This window comes from Aspergillus eucalypticola (assembly GCF_003184535.1).
Source record: "Aspergillus eucalypticola CBS 122712 chromosome Unknown BO83scaffold_48, whole genome shotgun sequence".
Classification (NCBI taxonomy): domain Eukaryota; kingdom Fungi; phylum Ascomycota; class Eurotiomycetes; order Eurotiales; family Aspergillaceae; genus Aspergillus; species Aspergillus eucalypticola.
This window is the reverse complement of record NW_020290322.1, coordinates 1-18125: the sequence shown is the minus strand read 5'-3', so window position 1 is coordinate 18125 and position 18125 is coordinate 1. Positions and strand designations below refer to the sequence as shown.

The 18125-nt window shown below is 51.6% G+C and overlaps 7 protein-coding genes across 7 annotated transcripts; 3 read left to right on the top strand and 4 right to left on the bottom strand.

Annotated features, from left to right (window-relative positions):
* Nucleotides 1-3592: 3592 nt before the first annotated feature.
* On the bottom strand, nucleotides 3593-6652 carry BO83DRAFT_421804 (DUF726 domain protein; the record flags this gene model as incomplete). The annotated part of the gene is made up of 2 exons (XM_025535009.1): nucleotides 5984-6652; nucleotides 3593-5789 (listed from the first exon to the last, which is right to left on the bottom strand). Exons 1-2 carry the CDS (start codon nucleotides 6559-6561, stop codon nucleotides 3593-3595), a joined length of 2775 nt encoding a protein of 924 aa, XP_025382101.1. The 5' UTR covers nucleotides 6562-6652.
* Nucleotides 6653-6802: 150 nt separating this feature from the next.
* sec17 (alpha-soluble NSF attachment protein SEC17) lies at nucleotides 6803-8302 on the top strand. The gene is made up of 5 exons (XM_025530011.1): nucleotides 6803-6946; nucleotides 7029-7152; nucleotides 7217-7523; nucleotides 7582-7756; nucleotides 7822-8302. Exons 1-5 carry the CDS (start codon nucleotides 6914-6916, stop codon nucleotides 8059-8061), a joined length of 879 nt encoding a protein of 292 aa, XP_025382100.1. The 5' UTR covers nucleotides 6803-6913; the 3' UTR covers nucleotides 8062-8302.
* A 266-nt stretch (nucleotides 8303-8568) lies between these two features.
* BO83DRAFT_350110 (small subunit rRNA maturation protein TSR1) lies at nucleotides 8569-11530 on the bottom strand. Its single transcript, XM_025528892.1, has 3 exons — nucleotides 11279-11530; nucleotides 10739-11208; nucleotides 8569-10677 (listed from the first exon to the last, which is right to left on the bottom strand). The coding sequence occupies exons 1-3, from the start codon at nucleotides 11388-11390 to the stop codon at nucleotides 8848-8850; spliced, it is 2412 nt and encodes an 803-aa protein (XP_025382099.1). The 5' UTR covers nucleotides 11391-11530; the 3' UTR covers nucleotides 8569-8847.
* Nucleotides 11531-11645: 115 nt separating this feature from the next.
* Nucleotides 11646-13791, top strand: BO83DRAFT_442200 (WDR46/Utp7 family protein). Its single transcript, XM_025536392.1, has 2 exons — nucleotides 11646-12410; nucleotides 12475-13791. Exons 1-2 carry the CDS (start codon nucleotides 11778-11780, stop codon nucleotides 13447-13449), a joined length of 1608 nt encoding a protein of 535 aa, XP_025382098.1. The 5' UTR covers nucleotides 11646-11777; the 3' UTR covers nucleotides 13450-13791.
* BO83DRAFT_412737 (urease accessory protein UreG) lies at nucleotides 13743-14816 on the bottom strand (the record flags this gene model as incomplete). The annotated part of the gene is made up of 4 exons (XM_025534432.1): nucleotides 14633-14816; nucleotides 14483-14581; nucleotides 13878-14403; nucleotides 13743-13817 (listed from the first exon to the last, which is right to left on the bottom strand). The coding sequence occupies exons 1-4, from the start codon at nucleotides 14803-14805 to the stop codon at nucleotides 13743-13745; spliced, it is 873 nt and encodes a 290-aa protein (XP_025382097.1). The 5' UTR covers nucleotides 14806-14816.
* Nucleotides 14817-15177: 361 nt separating this feature from the next.
* BO83DRAFT_383551 (LIM domain-binding protein) lies at nucleotides 15178-18125 on the bottom strand. Its single transcript, XM_025532497.1, has 5 exons — nucleotides 17802-18125; nucleotides 16854-17665; nucleotides 16497-16790; nucleotides 16169-16438; nucleotides 15178-16111 (listed from the first exon to the last, which is right to left on the bottom strand). The coding sequence occupies exons 1-5, from the start codon at nucleotides 18100-18102 to the stop codon at nucleotides 15584-15586; spliced, it is 2205 nt and encodes a 734-aa protein (XP_025382095.1). The 5' UTR covers nucleotides 18103-18125; the 3' UTR covers nucleotides 15178-15583.
* Nucleotides 15229-15450, top strand: BO83DRAFT_404054 (uncharacterized protein; the record flags this gene model as incomplete). The annotated part of the gene is made up of 1 exon (XM_025533675.1): nucleotides 15229-15450. The coding sequence occupies one exon, from the start codon at nucleotides 15229-15231 to the stop codon at nucleotides 15448-15450; it is 222 nt and encodes a 73-aa protein (XP_025382096.1).

The following is an 18125-nucleotide window of genomic DNA, read 5'->3' as shown; positions in this document are numbered from 1 at the left end:
GGAGGGACATGCCGCTTTGTACCAGTGGTACAGGTAAAGTTTGCTGCTCCTTTATCCGAAAAGGAAATAGTATTGAAGATAGAATCCGTACGTAGACTAGTACTGTGTAGAGACACTGTCGGCCGGAACCCTGAGAATCCGACACAGGGGATGGATGGGATAATGTTGGAAGTTTATTACTAGGGAAGATTGTACTATGTAGTATTTACTTTTTGTATTTGGGTTTGGCTAGAATATTTCCATGCAGGAGGGAATTGCCTTTTTTTTTTTTTTTTCTACACAGTTGAAAACACTAGTAAGACTAAAGTTGACTATACTAACAGCCTGCCTAAAGTAGTATGATACTGTCGTTCGTTCATTCGCCACTGTGAGAGAGAGACCACCACCACCTTTTATTATTAATTACAACACTGCCACACCACAATTATCTATACATGATTACTACCACCTTCTACATATGTACTCATCAACAACATCCAAAAACATAGTAAATAAACGAACAATTACCCGAACTAACGCCACAACAGCAATATTAAGCGACTTGGGAACTTATCCTTCCCGCCATGTCCGCCCTCGCGCTTAATCCTTCTAGATTTCTACGCCCCCAAAAGTAAATCCCCACCGGGTCAATATAACCCATTCCCCATAGCAATCTACGTAACGCAAGCCACACCACAACCGAGCAATTCCTTAGTATATGCAGGCAGGCTGCCATTTCCACCAGTAACTAGTCTACTACAGTACTACTACTATTACTACTTACTTAGTAAGTTAGTAGAGTGTAGTCTAGTCTAATTTCCGACGGGATTGAATTGAATTGGATTGGAATTAGATGAAATGATGAACGTCAAAGATCATCCCGAGGTCGCCGGGAACTCACTCCGTCTTCCCTTTTACCCCCGTAGGATTCTTCCTTCTCCCCGACGGGCGTGCTGCATGCCAAGGCTGATTTACTTTGAATGCTCCTGGTTCTTAGACAGAGACTACAAACTAGTAGATAGTAGAGGGAGCTAGACTAGAGGGGAGGAACTAAAGTAGCTTAGGTTCGGGATATCGGGGATTTGGAAAACGGGTGCTAAAGGGGTAAGCTGCTAGCTATCTAGATGGTAGTTGGGGACTAGTGGTTTTTGTTTGTATTGGGATTGTTCTTGGTTTGTTCTTTCGTGGTTAGTTTGGCTGGAGTATATGGAGTACTTGGGAGTTTTGCATGTGTTTAATTGAGGTGATGTGAGTAGTTGGTCTCTGAAAAGAGAAGAGTGTCTATCAGGAGTAGCGTGTAGACTGTTATCATGATGAAATACCGTCTCTTCCAGATACTTTGGACTTGGTACTGTTAGATTGTATATTTTGGGCACTATAAGCACCGATTGTTAGTAAGTAGACGGGATGTAACCTAAGCTTGATATGTATCTGCTAAAGGTTGACTGTCTAAGGCTTCGGAAGTATATGGTTTAGTTGCAGGAGATTATAGCACACTCTTCTATAGTAGTCGACCTTGTTTTCTAGCCATTGGTGGGAGGAGTCGTACTTGTGTCTTGTGGTGTTGTCGATCATCCTACCTTGTTCTCGTTGCTATTCAACCTTGTAGTAGTACTTTTGACTAGTTGTTATAGCAGTGTGCAACACTGCATGCATGCATAGCTGTCACCATGGACAGCCCTAAACTATTAATTCTCTGTATACTATTATATCGAACTCTCCAACACCCCCTCTTAACTTCCAGCCTTATTACAGCTTTGACACCCAAGCCAATATTCCCATATACTCCATGATAGAAGTCTTAGCACAGCAACGTCCAACCAAGCTTTGTGGCCTTTCTGGGCATAAGCAACAAGCTCTACTACCAAGAACCTGAAGCGAGTCATGACCCGAGTATACCAAGAACATGTACCAAACTACAACTACAACTTTACCCATAGCACCCTATATAGATACACCATGATCCATCTTGTCTGCTTCAATTATTAAATTCCACTGACTACTACATAACATCCGCCTCTGAATCCATCATTTCTCCCCCGAATATGCTGCTATGTACTCTATAAATCCAGCTACAAAGCACACGAAGAACATACTTAGTCTAAATAGCATGCAACAAGCCAATACCATCCAATAAAAAAAATGATCCATTAATAACAATAAACTTATAATAAGTCATACACAAGAGATACAAAAAGTACCTTTCTCCCTAAAATAGGCACCAACGGTTTTACATATTAAAAACGTCACACAACATTACTATATTCAACCCCCTCATCAAAGTGAGACAACCAAGTTCCTCCGACCAACTCCACTTAGACAGACTACTACTACTTAGTACTTACCCGCTTTGTCTCTCCCCGCCATGGATGGATACATATAGAAACATGACCAACTCATTAGATACTAATGAAGTAGTACTTTTGACAGCTGACAGGGTGTTGTCTTGGATCGCTCCGCCCGTTCTACTTATATTAATTGTCTTGCGCCGTTGCAATTTGGGCGTGGAGGTCTTACTCATTAGATGGATAAAAGTCGAATTTACTAATAGCATAATTACTAGTAAGTACTTAGTAAGGAATATATTACCATGGAAGTGATGATGTTTTGGGGCCTTGAATTGAGGAGAAAACACTACTAAAGTACGGAGTACATACTGTTGTTCCACATCTACTGACATATAAATATTGTTATCCCTTATACTACTTTACATAATGGATAGGTAGGTAGGTAGTCTAGGTATCTAGTACTTGGCAAACAGCAGTTGATAATAGCATCAATTTTCTACTCGAGTACCTACTTCAAGCCATCAAGCTAATTATGTATTTAGCTATTACAGGATTCAATATTTGGCCAATACAGAAGCAATGAGATAAAAAGCAACTAATAACTTACTTTTAGTTTATTAGCAACATCAATAGTATACCGGTTAGCTGACTTACTGGAAATCTAAGTGTCATTTAGTTTCTACTGGTGGCTGCCACTATTTAAACCGTTGGAAGGATTCACACTAGTTATTTAAATTGATCTGCGAGGATTGAAAAACATCCAATACGCGCCATATGGTTGATGATGAGCTCAATTATTGCGCTTATCCTTTATTATCATCATTGTTCTCCTCCGTATTGTTCATCTCTTCTCTTCTTGTACTACTATAAAAGCAATAGGGGGTGGGAATATAGTACTCAGGGGTAGTGAAAGAGTGTGTGATAGGTTACCCGAAGAAAAAAAGAATCACTTATATTTGAGGGAAACCGTTAATGGCTTCAACTACGTTCACTAGTCGACGTTGAGATCGTCGCTATCTACAGAGTAGTACTATTGACGAAAGTCTTTTTGTACTTTGCAGCGATCTGACCGCTGCGCTTATGCATGACTTGCAGCCAGGCTAGAAGTAAGCATATGGCTATTGATCCCGCGTGTCGCAACGGTCGGCGAGCGTCGTTTCGCCGTTATCTCGATCGCGATCATCAAGACAACTAAAAGACAGTGGTCATGCGAAATTACACCTGAGTTCTGCAGGAAACTTATTCGACTTTGTCAACAAGGTGTAAGGTGAGCGAGTACATTGCAAGAAAATGTCACTAATATTGGTTCATCAGGGTATAAACATCTAGCTCTGCTCTGACGGAAGTGGGCGTCTCTTGATCTTGAATTCAGGTCGGGCTGGTTGGTCTTCGCTTCCTTCGGAAACCTCCATGCGCGAAAGTCGATCCCTCGTCTCCTGTTCAACCTCAGCATGCAATGCTTCCTCTTCGGTTCCATCGCCATTGTCCAACACTCGCTGTGCCGACTCGTCGCCCTTCACCCCTGCGCGACGCTCGTTTTGGATCCGTTCCTGCTCCTGCTTCTTGTCCTTCACTGCCAATGCCGCCTCCTCACGAGCCACCTCCTGTGCATCTACACTCTGCAGGCCAACAAGACCCAAAATGCGCCCAATGAGAAACTGATAGCGCAAGTGACCGCTGACGGTCTCGCTGACGTCCAGATTCTCAACGCCGGGCACGTCCTGAACAGGCTGGAGACCTGCCACGCCGAGTTGCAGACTGCTGGTTCGGTAAAGAAGAGCAAGAACGGCGTCGTTCTCCGAGTACACGTTGATCAGCCGACCGCTAACAACGCTCCGGAGACGCCGCCAGTGTGGTGCATTGGACGGAGTAGGTGACCCCATTAGAATTGCCGATTCCACCAGGTCGTATGCGCCCCGCTTCGCCAGACTTTGCAGACAGGAGAAGATGACACGAGAGCCCATCGAGTAGCCTATCAGTGTGACGGCCCGCTCACCCTGAACCTTGCTGATCAGCGCATCCGCAAGGACCTCGCCCGCTTTGTCTGCGCGGGCTTTGGCAATGCTGAACGGGTTATCAGCCACACGGGCAACCTTGAGAAGACCAAGAGGAAGCATCACGGCGCTCATGATCTGCGCGAAGATGGTCCGGGAGAGCACCTGCCCACCCGCTGCCCAGGCAGCGCTTGTAACCAACAGGTTCATAGCATTTCCAAGCTTCATCAAAGGCTCTGTTTCCCAGCGCAGGCCGAAAACCTCGGAATCGGCTCCAATGACTCGCCAGGGGACAACAAAGTTGTCCTCTTCAGTGACCCAGCCGGTAATACCGATCGTGACTCGGAGCATGTGATCATTCTGAGCTGCTTCCCTTTCGTCTTCAGACCTTTGCCGAGAGCCCCGAATAGGTAGGAAAGCAAAATCGTCCACCTCACGGGCATATTTGTCGACCATGCGTCCCGTCATCCGACCCCCGTAGGCACCGAAAAGACCACCCACGATTACTCCACTACCTGCAAGGGCACCTAGATACCCTGCAGCAGCCGTAGCACCCAGGCCTAGGCCTCCCAAGACTGTGCCAAGGCCAGCTGCAACCAGCGGTGCAGCAAGTCCGCCAGTGATGCCGATCAGTGCAGCTCCTGCCACAGAAGCTATGCCAACCTTCCATTTCCTAGAGGTGTCACGTTTCTTTTCTTGGCCTTCTTCCGCATTCGCGAGCTGAAGAGCAGTGTCAAGCAATCCACGTGCGACCTTGCTCTCATCACCATTGAGTATAGTGATATCGAGATTCAGACTTGACGCTACATACAACATTAGAACTCGCGAGCGAGCATTGTAGTGCTCAAGACTAAGCATCAGAAGTAGTAGCGAATGGAGAATCAGTAGTCGTTTAGCCTTGGGTAGCTGCGTAAGAGGAGTCTCAACAGGTCGGTAGACCTCGCAGAGCTTCTTCAGAGAGCCTTGGTCCTCGTCTATTTCCGGTTCATGCAATTGTTGAGGTGGGTCTGATTCACTGAGGTCTTCTTCGGATTCCTCATCTCGGTTCACAACTTCACCAATCCTCAGTAGGACCGAGTCTCTCCAATCATCAAAGCTGGTCAGGGACTTGGCCTCTGATTTGAGATCCTGTGCGGTGGGCTTGTATTCAGAATGAGTAGTCACAGCTGTTGCTTCCTCACTCTGCGCATCCGACTGAACAGACAGGGGATCGGTGGCCTTGTCCTGTTCATGTGCTGCTTGGTCACGTGAGGGGTCATTCTCCTTCGAGATTGGACCGTGGAAGTTCTGAACGATCGCAACTCGCATGTGTTGAGTAATTTCCGCAACAAGAACTGTCAGGTCGGCTCGCTGAGGCCGATCCAAGATGGTGGTCAAGTCTTGGTCGCGGTCGCTCTTCGGCGGAGCGGGCGAGGGCGAGGGCCCGGACCCGAACTTGCTAGCATGCTTTTCCTTAAATGACTTCCACATATGTGCAGATGGCCCCAGAGTCACGTTCCAGAATGGATTGATTTGACTGGCCTTCCGTCTGCGCTACAGATGGTTCGTGGAGGAACTTCACAGGTTGCACAGAGAATAAGGAGGTTGTCGGTTTCAGCATTGGCAATGAGATCATGGCTGACTCAGCGCCCAGACCATCAGCGTGCAACAGTAAAAACCGGGCTCGATATTGTGGTTTCCTCTCAGACAGGCTGGACCCAACTTCAGGACAGCTTAGCTCACGCTGACTTTCCCGTATCGACAATGAAGAACTTCCCCTTGGTCTTGGACGCGTAGGCAAGCGCGTTTCCATCCCAAGTGTCTCCATCGGGCCGCTCGTTCCTCGGACTCTCCACTCGCTGGATTCTCTTGTTTCGACCAACCACTCTCTCCTTGGACAAGGCCTCTCTCAGCTTTTCCAGTCCAATTGTATTCTCCTGCACCGCTTCTGGACTTTCGTCCCGGATGCTCTGCAGAGGCTCCACGCCAGTGGCATCGATGCGCTGGACCTGCTTCACAAAGTGAATCTGGGATTCGAGCGTTTCAAGCATCTTCTTCTCTTCTTCCTCGGTCGCGGGTTGTGGGAGAGCCGAAAGACGGAGCAGATGGCGGAGTTGCGCTGAGGTCACTGATGGAGCAGATGGATTGTCGGATTCTTCTGGTAGCAACGAGCGAACAGACCACGTAGGCTTCGCAAGCATGGCGTCAATGTCTGCGTCGCCTGACTGGGAGGCAGAGTACATGCGCCTGGCGGTGCTGCACCGTAAAGGTTGACGACCGATCAACGCAGACAGTCGGGGGAGAGCTGCATGGAGGAACATGTTTGAAGAAACCCTAGCAGATGCAGGAATATATACTTAATAGATAAACAATAAAAGAAACGAACAATTGGAGGAACTGTTTCCGTTTGCGACAGTCAAGATGCTATAGAAATACTGACAGAGAAGCAAGAAAAGAAGCACGTCCAATGGACCGGGCGGAAAGTGGCCACCGCCTACGTTGACGGAGCGGCGGGGAGCTCGCCATTCCGCGAGGCTGCCCAGTAAACTAGATCCATCCTCCCATCTTTTCTCCTCATCTTCCAGACATTCATCCCCACTTCTCTTTACCTGCAATTTGACCTCTAGCATCACTCCCCTATTCACCTGCTCGGGCCGACAATACCTTCACAAAATGGCCCAAGATCCCCGAGTTCTGCTCCAACGAGTAATCTCCCCCCCAGAACCCCGCTGTCCATCATCGCTATGCTTGGAATACGACGATCGCTAACCCCCATGACGTACATTAGGCCGACAAAGCGCTCAGCAGCGCATCTGGTGGCTTCAGCTTCTTCGGCGGAAGGACAGAGAAGTACGAGAATGCAGCTGATCTCTACACACAAGCTGCGAACGCCTTCCGAGTGCAGAAGCAGAGTAAGCCTGTGATTCTCTACCCTGTCTCAGATCAACGAGCGCTAACCCATCGCCAAACGATCAGACAAGGAGGCCGGCCTTGCCTTCGAGAAGGCTGCCTCTATTCAGACCCAGAACCTCAACGAGCCCGATGATGCAGCAAACACCCTGACCGAAGCGTTCAAGGTCTACCGCAAATCCGACCCCGAGGACGCCGCTCGCGTGCTCTCCAGTGCTATCCAACACTACGTGCTAAAGGGTAACCTCCGGCGCGCGGCCACGCAACAGCAACATCTGGCCGAGGTGTACGAGGTGGAGCTTGGAGATACGAAGAAGGCGCTGGAAGCCTACGAGAAAGCGGCGGAGTGGTTCGACGGTGACAATGCTGAAGCGTACGTCCAATTCTCGGCCTTCTCATATACAATTCTATACTGACGTGTTGTTCTCCAGTCTTGCCAACAAGCACTACCTGAAGGCAGCAGACCTGGCCGCTCTCGAAGGCGACTACTACAAGGCTATCGAGCACTACGAGCGGATCGGCCGCTCATCGATCAACAACAACCTGATGAAGTGGTCCGTCAAGGACTACTTCCTCAAGGCTGGTATCTGCCACTTGGCGACCAATGTACGGCTGTCCCTCTTCTTTATACCTTTCAGAAATAACTTTCAGACATAACTAACCCCACACAGGACCTGGTAGCCGCCAACAGAGCCCTCGAGAACTACCGCGACATCGACACCACCTTCGCTTCCACAAGAGAGCACCAGCTCCTCGTTGACCTGGTCCAGACTATCGAAGCCGGCGACCAGGAGGCATTCGCCGACAAGCTGTTCCAATTCGACCAGCTCAGCAAGTTGGACAAGTGGAAGACGACTCTACTGTTGCGGATCAAGAACAGTATCGAGGAGCAGGGCGAGGATTTCTCTTAGACTTATTCTATTCTATTCTCTTCTATTCCCAGCAACAATATCATCGTTTTCTCTGTTTTGCTTCTGATCTGTTCATCCATTCGTTCGTTCTTGTTCTTGGTGGATTAGTTAATTGGGCAGACTTTATAACTGTGTTCCCTACCTTTCCCCCATTGGCTGGTCCCATAGGTAGATGGATGCTGTGCCGTCGTATAATTGGTTGCGGTTTGTATTGTTTTTTTTTTTTTTTCCTTTTGTGCAAAGATATACTGTGTCCTTGGCTTGCCTGTCTTTCCTGTCCTGTCCTGTTCTATCATAACTATAGCTGCTATTGGCATAGGTTTGCACCCGCCGATGGATGCGTGACATGCCTTACTGACAGATACTATCGATGTTCGTGAATGAAGAACAAAAGTGTCGCCTGATTGCATTCGCTAGTATCGTAGACTACAACGTTTTATTGTACTGTATTAAACGCTTAGTTCTAGGAGTAAATTGAATAGACGAGACAAGTTGCACCACTCAAGTCAAATCAAACCAGGTACTAAATTCAAGCCGACTGTATCCATCTATCTATCCATCTATCGAACCACTCATCAACAAATGATCATCATAATCAATAACAGTTCATCAATTCATGCCGAAGCGAACTTTTGTGGTATCATGAGTAAGTATGTGAAGTATGTAATGTATGTAAGTAAAATATCTCTATATCGTTCCTGCATGCCATGCCGTGCCATACCCGAAAACGGCTTCCCAAAGCAAGCGCGAACAGACAACGGCACAACACGAGCTCCAATATCATCTTCAGTAGACCACATCCTCCAGAGCGCGAGCTTTGCGAGGGAAAACCCGCTTGTACAGACTGATACCGATAGAGTCCTGGGGGTTGATCTTGGCGTCGAAGGTAGCCTTGAAGTAACCGTGCGTACCGAGAGATTCCTTGATGTAACCACTGCGGCCGCGTCTGGTCCAGAGCTGGAGGGCCTTGAACCACTGGATGTCCTCTGGGTTGAAGAACATGTAGCGGACGGTGACGACGCGCTTGTGGATCTTGTAAGGGTGGCCGGTGAGAATGGCGCGCTTGGCGACAACGCGGGACTGGTCGGGGGCCACGATGGTACCGTTTCCGATAAGTTCGAGGTTGTCGAAGTTGTTGAGGGAGTCGTCCTCGGCGGAGTCCATGACCTCGGGGTCCTGGTTGGTCTTGTTCTTGAAGACGAGGACGGGCACAGCGCCCCAGGTCAAAGGACCGATCCAGGAGGCGACGGCGCTGCGACCTGGGTGGAGGAAGCGGTCGAACTTGTGCACGTTGTTGGGGGTGTTGTCGCCAGCGGAGAAGATAGGGTTGACGACCAGACGGCGAGGACCGCATTGGACGACGAGCTGCTCCTTCGACTTCAGGGGCTCCTCGACGCTGGAGTTCAGGTGCATGTTGATGTTGACAACAGTGTGCTTGTGCTCGTGACGGAGCAGAGAGAAGAGGGATGTGGGCTGGGGCCGGCTACGGAGGGTTGCTGGCACTGCCTTGAGGTGCACATCGACACGCACACCAGGGTTGACACCTCCGACGAGAGCCTCGCGGAGGAACTTGTTCCTCGAACCCTTGTAGTCCGCGAACTGGAGCAGGCGGCGCCAGTCCTCCGGCTCGTGGGGACGGTCTTCTGATGTCTCCCAGGGGCTGGTCTTGAAGCTCTTGAGACCTCTGAAGCGAGCCAGACGCTCCCGAGCGAGAACGTTAGGGTGAAGCTCGATTTCGTCAGGGAACTCCAGATCTTCGTTAGCCTCCTTTCTGCGGCTCGCACGGAAATCCTCCAGGTCTTTGGCCTCGTCTTCTGGTGACGGGTCGACGAACATCTCTGACTGGGGATACTCCGATGGGCCAGCCTCCGTCATGGCATCCCTGTTATCGGGGAAGACACCATCTTCGGGCGCTCCCGCGGTGTCCATCTCCATCTCTTCAACTTCATCCTCGTCTTCAAGATCGGAGCCAGAGTCCGACACGTCATCCAAGAACCAAGCGGACTGGTACTCCGAGGTACCCTTGGGTAGCCTCTTAGGCTTCGGGGGGATGTGAGAATCGTCATCGGAGAAGTAGTGGTGGTCGTCCAGGAGCACACCCTTGCGCTCTTCCTCAACAGGGAATTCGTCATCTTCCATCTCAATCTCCTCTGGTGCCACAGTGGCCAAATCATCGCAGTCCGCAGAAGGTCCATCCAACAGCTGGGGAGCCTCAGTCTCATCGACATTCATAGCATCGTCACGCTTCCCGCGGGAAGTAGCGAGTGGTGCTGCTGTGATGGCACCAATCTGAAAATCACCCCATCCGGGGATATGGACCAAGCGGTCCGCCTTCAGGCCCTTGCCGCGGACAACACCGGTGACCACAACATCGTCGACTTCCTGCGCGTTGGTTTCAGGCCACTGAACGTTTTCGACGAACATCCAACTGCGCTCATCACGCCAGCGGATACCCTTGGGTGTAGCTGTGCAGAGGGAACGAATGGCGTTGGAACACTCCTGGCGAGAGTCCACCGAGAGGACCTTTTCGACGGACGGGAAGAAGTGGTTCGCAAAAGACTTGAGAGAAGCTGCCACCTGCGGGCGCTTCTTGGCCGGGTTGATCTGGTCCAAACCCTAGACGAATTCCAGTCAGTGAAAAGGCGACTATCGCCATATGCGAGAAGCCTGAACTCACCTGAACCATGGCAATAACGTTCGAGATACCCTGACCCTCAATGGACCGCAGCAGCAGCTCTCCTTGTTCCTCCACTTCGACCTGGGCGGAAAGCGCCAGGACCACGAAATCGGCCATCCGACACACATCCAGAGCGTTCATCAAGTCATATTTCGCCGGAATGTACTGCAAGCTCTGGCGGAAGCGATCGACACGGACCCGAGTGGCGGAGTCTGGGGAAATTTCCGCGGAAACATCGACACTCTCGTTCAAGGCGCGGATGATGGCAGCCACATCAATATCAACGGAAAGCGGCACAACCGCCACATGACGCGGAGCACCGTTCTGACCGGTGAAAATGCTAACGGACTGCGCCTTCTCCTGATGTTTCAATTGCTGCTTCTGACGAGCCTGGTTCCGGCGATCGAGTTTGGATTTGAGCTGCTGGTGAGGGGTCTTGCGGGTGCCCCGCTCTTGTCCTTCGACCTTGCCTGGATGTATGTCAGTCTATGATGCTATTTCAGAGAAAGAGACACATGAGGATTTCCCCGGCGCACGTACCCTTGGCCTTGTCCTTCAGCGCACTCTTGGAGGCATGGCGAGACTTGTATGGTTTATTGGAAGATTTGGTTGTGGAGCGGTGGTGATGCTGCACCGTCTGGGTGGGCGCCATGTTGGCACCACTGGACCCTTTGAATCGGTACGGAAGAGAGGCCAGCGTGAATATTTAGAAGAGCGAGAATAAAGCGATACACCTAATGCCCGATATCACGAATAATGAAAGAGTGGCCTCTAGAGGGATCTGGACCTGATACTCCGGCGGCGGTTGGAGAGGAAAAAATTAGGCGGTGGAGGAACAAGCGAGGAAAGCAAAGCCGCTCGGCACGGATTTTCATCTTTTGACCCGCAGAAAAAGCTGCCGATGAGCCTCCGTCTACTGCTCTGACTTTTATTGACTGTACGACATTTGCATTATTTGTCGTCTCAAACGAGTTCCTTTATTGGACTTCTGTCTAATTCCCTCATATCTTACTCACCTCCTCATCGACACACCACCCCCATGGCGGGACCAACATCGACGGCCGTTGCGCCGGCCGACAACAAGCGCAAAGAAAGCAAAAGAGTGATGGAAGCGCAAAAGACCTACGGCCGGGGTAAATCCATCCACACCCACAGCATTCGCGACAAAAAACTGCGCAGCAACCTCAAAGCCGTGGAAGACAAGTACAAGGAGGCCGCCCTGAAGGCCAAGGATGCGGAGATTTTGCTCGAGCACGATGCCGGATTCCTCGAGCCCGAGGCAGAGCTGGAAAGGACGTACAAAGTTCGACAGGATGAGATTCGCGAAAGTGTCGGCATCGAAACGGCCAAGAAGGGATTCGAACTCAAGCTGACCGATATGGGACCCTACCGCATGGACTACACAAGGAATGGTCGCGAATTGTTGTTGGCCGGGCGTAAAGGGCATGTGGCGACGATGGACTGGCGGAATGGAAAGTTGGGATGCGAGTTGCAATTGAACGAGACTGTGCGCGATGCTCGGTGGCTGCACAACAATCAGTTCTTCGCCGTGGCGCAGAAGAGATCCGTCTATATCTACGACCATGCCGGTGTCGAACTGCACTGTCTCAACAAGCATCTCGAGCCTCTTTTCCTTGAATTCCTGCCCTACCACTTCCTTCTTGCGAGCGCTGTAAGTGCACCTGCTTCCCAATTTACAACCACAGACAGAACTCATACTAACCATCTCCTCGTAGCAAATGAGCGGCTACCTCAAATACACCGACACCTCAACCGGTCAAATGGTCGCCGAGCTGCCCACCCGCCTCGGTGCTCCCACCTCCCTCGCCCAGAACCCATGGAACGCCATCCTACACGTCGGCCACCAAAACGGCACAGTGACTCTCTGGTCTCCCAACTCACAAACGGCGCTCGTGAAGGCCCTTGTCCACCGCGGCCCCGTCCGCTCGATGGCTATTGACCGCCAAGGCCGGTACATGGTATCGACCGGCCAAGACCAAAAGATGAACGTCTGGGACATCCGCATGTTCCGCGAAGTACATAGCTACTCGTGCTACCAACCGGGCGCCTCCGTCTCCATTAGCGACCGGAACCTCACAGCCGTGGGCTGGGGCACGCAAGTCAGCGTATGGCGGGGTCTCTTCGACGCCGCGGCCGCCGACCAAGGCAAGGTACAGAGTCCCTACATGGCCTGGGGCGGCGACGGCCAACGCATCGAGAACATGCGCTGGTGTCCTTTCGAAGATGTTCTCGGTGTGGGCCACGACCAAGGCTTCGCCAGCATCATCGTCCCCGGCGCCGGTGAACCCAACTTCGACGCCCTGGAGGCCAACCCGTACGAGAACACCAAGCAGCGCCAGGAAGCCGAAGTGCGCGGTCTGCTGAACAAGCTGCAACCGGAGATGATCTCTCTGGACCCCAACTTCGTCGGAAAGCTCAACACGATCAGCGACAAGAAGAACCGCGAGGAACGCGATCTCGATCGCAGACCCGAAGACCCCATGGAGAAGCTCAAGAACCGTGGTCGTGGTCGCAACAGTGCGTTGCGCAAGTATCTCCGCAAGAAGGGTCGACGCAATGTCATCGACGACAAGCGCGTCAAGGCCGAGATGTTGCGCAAGGAGCATGCTGCTCGCCACAAGGAGAAGTTGCGCTCCGAGAGGGAGAATTTGGGTCCCGCGCTGGCGAGATTTGCCAAGAAGGAGATTTGATCTTCTTCTTTTTCTTCTGTCGAGGACGACTGCACTTGTGTTTAGTATTCTTCTTGTCGTTCTGCTGCTACTGCTACTGCTGCTGGAGGACGACTTTCAGATACCCTGCTTTAACTATCTAACCATCGCGCGAGAGGATTTTTCTGTTTCCTTTCTCTCTCTCCCCCATCTTTATTGTCGTCTGTGTGTCACGATCCTTCTTTCGAGCAACTGGTGTGCGTCTGTTTGTCTGCATTATAAGGGCGTTTGTTGGGGTGAGATACAAAACCGGACATGTTGGGAATGTATGTATATCAAATCAAAAGTTTCACGATAGACCACCAACCTTCTTCACCAATGAACAAGAAACAAACGAACAAATAGAATAACTGAAATTTTCTTTTATATGATAATAATAACATTAAATCAAAATCACGCATCATCCACACTCCCAGACCCCTCTTCGCACCAGCCTTCCACCTCGCCAAACTATGTTCATACGCACCGCTCGCCTTCCAACTACTCAAAATCAGATTAACAATATCCTGGACTCTCGTCCCACTCTTAACCACAGCAAACACCGTCGGTCCACCCTCTCTCATCTTAGCCGCATCCCTCTCCATGACCGCCAAATCCGCACCGACGGCCTCAGCCAGATCGATCTTGTTCACAACCAGCAGATCCGAGCCCGTGATACCGGGTCCACCCTTGCGGGGCACCTTATCACCACCAGCGACATCAATCACGTAGATAATGAAGTCAGCCAGCTCGCGACTGTAGTTAGCGGCGAGGTTGTCGCCTCCGGATTCGATGAGGAGGAGGTCGGTCTGGAATTGTCTGTGCAGGGATTGCAGAGCCAGGAGATTGGCGCTGATGTCTTCGCGGACGGCGGCGTGAGGGCAGCCGCCGGTTTCGATGGCGCGGATGCGGGACGGCGAGAGGGCTTTGTGGCGGGTGAGGAATTCGGCGTCTTCTCTGTTTTGAGGTGGAAAGGAGGATTGGGTTAGTTTATTACTGCCTGTCGGTGGTGGATGGGGAGGGGTTGTATGTATACCTGGTGAAGATGTCGTTGGTGACGGCGGCGATGTTGTACTCGTCGCGGAGGGCCTGGCAGAGGGCCAGCATGAGGGCAGTTTTGCCCGATCCGACGGGTCTACATGGATGAGTTAGACGGAAGATGAGGATGGATGTGAGGGTAGCTTACCCTCCAATGCCAATGGTAAAGGCACGGTCCTTCCAGTCACGCTCCTCCGAGAGAGGCATCTCGCGGTTTATGTATGAACCGGGACCGTCGAGGATCTCGTGGGAATGGCCGTGACCACCGAAATCATCGTGGGAGTGGCTGACGTCGTTGTCGTGAGAGTGGGAGTGAGACATGGTGAGATATTTTGAGGGATGGTAAATGAAGTATGAAAAGAAAGAAGAGAAGGTGGAGGGAGGAGGGAGAAGGAAAGAAAGTAGTAGTGGATGGAGGGGTCACTCACATTGGGAGGGGAGCCCCAGGCCGGAGACTGCCGATGCCGATGCCAGGCGCAGTATTTAGTGGAGAGTCCCCGCCAAACTAGTAGTCGGATGTTCGGTACCACGTATTATTCGAGAATGAGAGGGAAAAAAAGATAGTAGTAGCAATAATAGTAGGAAATGCATTGCTCTTCCACACGTACAGTAGTAACAATAGTAACGGCAGCAACTATCAACACAGAATTATTTCCAGGGAGGTAGAACCGGACGCCGGAGCACTTCAATCGCCCATGATAAAAACGTGGATATCAAAAATCCTGCAACGCTCAACTTCAGGATATGTGTCAACCGCACCTCAATCTCCGCGCGGCACAGCACATGCAGATAGGGACATCAGTCAAGAAATACGGCAAAATCAGTAAGCCCAACGCAAATCCACATAACACGCATCTCCATCTTTCGCATGAGACATCAAAGGGGAACGCAATCGGCAGCTATGTTCAACATATAACAGGAATCCCGCAGATGGTTCGGAACGCAGAAGTAGAGCCTCGCACATAGGTATCCTAAAGGTACGCCATATTCCCGCCGAGTGAGACTGAAAGAGAAAAGAGTTCAGAAGTAGAAAAAGAGAAGACACGAGCGCACCCAAACCAGCGGCAGACAATATTACTGGCTGATCGAGCTAGACAACTTAACCACCCCCCTTCTGCTTTTTGGCCCCTACTCGAGGACTGGCCTTGACTTTGGGGGCAGCTTGGCCGGCTGTCCCATTAACCTCGCCGCCGTTGTCATCGTTTTCCATCTTCACGGTGCTAGCCCGACGGCGCTTGTTGTTCACATTGGGACTTGCGCTCGCACTGGTCCCCTGCGCCATATTGCCTTGTACTTGACCCTGGGGAACCATTCCTGGCGGTCCTGCGAGGTGACTCTGTGCGGGACTGGGATGCGCGGAGCCGGTTAGATGAGGCGAGCCCTGAGCGCCCGGTAGGCCGAGATGAGTCATGGCAGGAGATGCAAATTGGTTAGGCATGCTCATACTGGGAGCCCGTGGCTGGCCTTGCTGTAGGGCCGGGTTCATGGGACCCTGCGTATAAGCTGCATTGGGAGGCGGCGCCTGCATCGTGTTCACCAGAGTCCGCAGGGCTTCGGAAGGTGTTAAGTGGGGATTTTGCTGGGAGAATTGGAATAGGACTTGCATGTGAGAGATGGTTTCCGCAACCTATAGCACAGGAGTGTCAGAAGAGTACTTTTATAGCGATTACGTGGAAGGGCTTACCTCAAGGAAACTCATCACAGCCGTGGGGACGCCATTCGGAGTAACCATGGATTCGGGCAAGGTAAATGCAGGCTGTTGTGCTTGTTTGGCCTGGGCGCGTTTTCCCATGTTCTTGGACACCTTGGGACTTTGTTTCTGTTGATCAGCCAGTTCCAGAGCCTGTAGCTGACTCCTAGGCAGGTATTCGTTGTGGTCCAGCACCGCGATATCGAGCATCTCAATCTTGTTGTTCATATCGAAATGGGCCGTCATGTTCGCGCGCGCAAATAGCTAGTCCACATCAATATAACAGCGTATATTAGGAAGAACAAGGGCCGCGCATGCATACCTGACTTCCATTCGCGAACCAATAGATGAAAGCAGTCTTCGCACTCTCAACTATGTGGCCTCCGTTCGGCGAATCCCTCTCCCGCGCTCCATCAACCAACATCTGTATATGCTTGATCCCACTCGTACACTGGGTCAAGTAATAACGCGCCAAAGCAGGAGTGGCGATTTCAAACTGCTTGGAGGAATTTGCTTGTGGGTTACAGACGGTGTGTCTCAGAACACCACCTGGCGAATAGAATCTCAGCACAAAATTGTGCCATTGGTTGTAATCGGTGCTCGCGTTCTCAGTGCCCTATTAACAGTTAGTACTCGGCCAGGAGGACATAACGAGCCAAAAATTGTCAATTTGACATACGGAGATGTAGCTGAGGCTTTCGGCAAAGGAGTTGAGCTGCAGGATGGCAGCGCCTTTCATGTTCATCCGTTGCTGTTGCTGCTGCATCATCATGGCGGTCGGATTTTGCTGCTGTTGCGCCTTGATCTGGGCTTCCTGAGCAGTCATCGGTGGCTGTTGTTGACCCTGCTGTGGACCCTGCTGGTTAGGTTGAGGTTGAGGTTGGGCTTGGGCAGCTTGCGGCGCTTGTGGTTGCTGGCCCGGTTGCTGAGCCTGCGGCAGCTGTTGCGGAGGTGGATTGGGAGTAGGTTGCGGCTGAGGAGCTGCCGGCTGCTGTTGCGGTGGTTGTGAGGTAGGTACCGGCGGAGGATTGGGTTGAGGGGTGGCACTCCCCTGGTGTGGCGGCGGTCCCGGCTGAGGTTGAGGAGTGACACTCTGGGCATCGTGCACGTTCTGGGGTTGTGCCGCTGCACGCTGCTGGGGCGTCTGCTGGCCGGGCTGCCCTGCGGCAGCCGCCTGTTGGATCTGAGCCTGGTGCGCTTGTTGCTGGGCTTGCTGCATAGCAAAGAATTGTTGTTGTTGCTGCTGAATATTTTGCGGCTGTCCATGGGGCATTTGTTGAAGTTGCATTTGCAGATTCACCGGGCGCATAGCAGGATTCGCCTGCATGGCAGCGATCTGAGCTGCATTGAGGGCGGGTGCCCCGTTCGGTAGCTGCACTGGTAACCCGCCGTGCTGTTGCTGTTGCTGTTGCTGTTGATGTTGAAGCATCATACGCTGCCTGAGATATTGCTGCTGCTGGTGCTGCTGCAGGAGTTGAGGGTTATTGGCAACTAAGTGATGCATAGGTTAGCACGCTATAACATGAGGAAAGGAACGATACAAACGGGGGAAAAAGCAATGAGGATAAACCGTTCAAGACGGCGGCGGAAAGGGGGTCGCCCTGGGAAAAGAGTCTGGGAAACATACATTGTTGTGCAAAATGCGGCTGCTGGAACATGTGCGCTTGAGCAGGGCCAAGATGCGAGAGGGCATGAGCCTGTACAGCACCCCCCGGACCAGTTGTGCCAGCGCCCGGAGGCATCCCACCCATCACCGGTCCGCCTTGACTAACCTGAGGACCTCCTGGTGCCGACACGCCGGGATGCACCTGCTGGACCATGCCAGCACCGGGATGAGCATTGGGATGTTGACCGGGAGCCATTGGATGACCTGGAGGCAAACCGGGATGCTGTGGGATGCCTTGATGGGCAGGAAACGTTTGCGCCATCATCATGTCGTGGTTACGAAGTC

Excerpts from the sequence above, each read along its gene's own strand:
- sec17 (XM_025530011.1), top strand. The coding sequence starts at position 6,914 with ATGGCCCAAGATCCCCGAGTTCTGCTCCAACGA. Across the intron at positions 6,947-7,028 it reads CCCGAGTTCTGCTCCAACGA|GCCGACAAAGCGCTCAGCAG; the intron begins GTAATCTCCCCC and ends GACGTACATTAG. Across the intron at positions 7,524-7,581 it reads GACGGTGACAATGCTGAAGC|TCTTGCCAACAAGCACTACC; the intron begins GTACGTCCAATT and ends GTTGTTCTCCAG.
- BO83DRAFT_383551 (XM_025532497.1), bottom strand. The coding sequence starts at position 18,102 with ATGGCGCAAACGTTTCCTGCCCATCAAGGCATCCCACAGCATCCCGGT. Across the intron at positions 16,439-16,496 it reads GGTTCGCGAATGGAAGTCAG|CTATTTGCGCGCGCGAACAT; the intron begins GTATGCATGCGC and ends GATGTGGACTAG. Across the intron at positions 16,112-16,168 it reads CTGTGATGAGTTTCCTTGAG|GTTGCGGAAACCATCTCTCA; the intron begins GTAAGCCCTTCC and ends CCTGTGCTATAG.
- BO83DRAFT_442200 (XM_025536392.1), top strand. The coding sequence starts at position 11,778 with ATGGCGGGACCAACATCGACGGCCGTTGCGCCGGCCGACAACAAGCGC. Across the intron at positions 12,411-12,474 it reads ACTTCCTTCTTGCGAGCGCT|CAAATGAGCGGCTACCTCAA; the intron begins GTAAGTGCACCT and ends ATCTCCTCGTAG.
- BO83DRAFT_350110 (XM_025528892.1), bottom strand. The coding sequence starts at position 11,390 with ATGGCGCCCACCCAGACGGTGCAGCATCACCACCGCTCCACAACCAAA. Across the intron at positions 11,209-11,278 it reads GCTGAAGGACAAGGCCAAGG|GCAAGGTCGAAGGACAAGAG; the intron begins GTACGTGCGCCG and ends ACATACATCCAG. Across the intron at positions 10,678-10,738 it reads ACGTTATTGCCATGGTTCAG|GGTTTGGACCAGATCAACCC; the intron begins GTGAGTTCAGGC and ends GAATTCGTCTAG.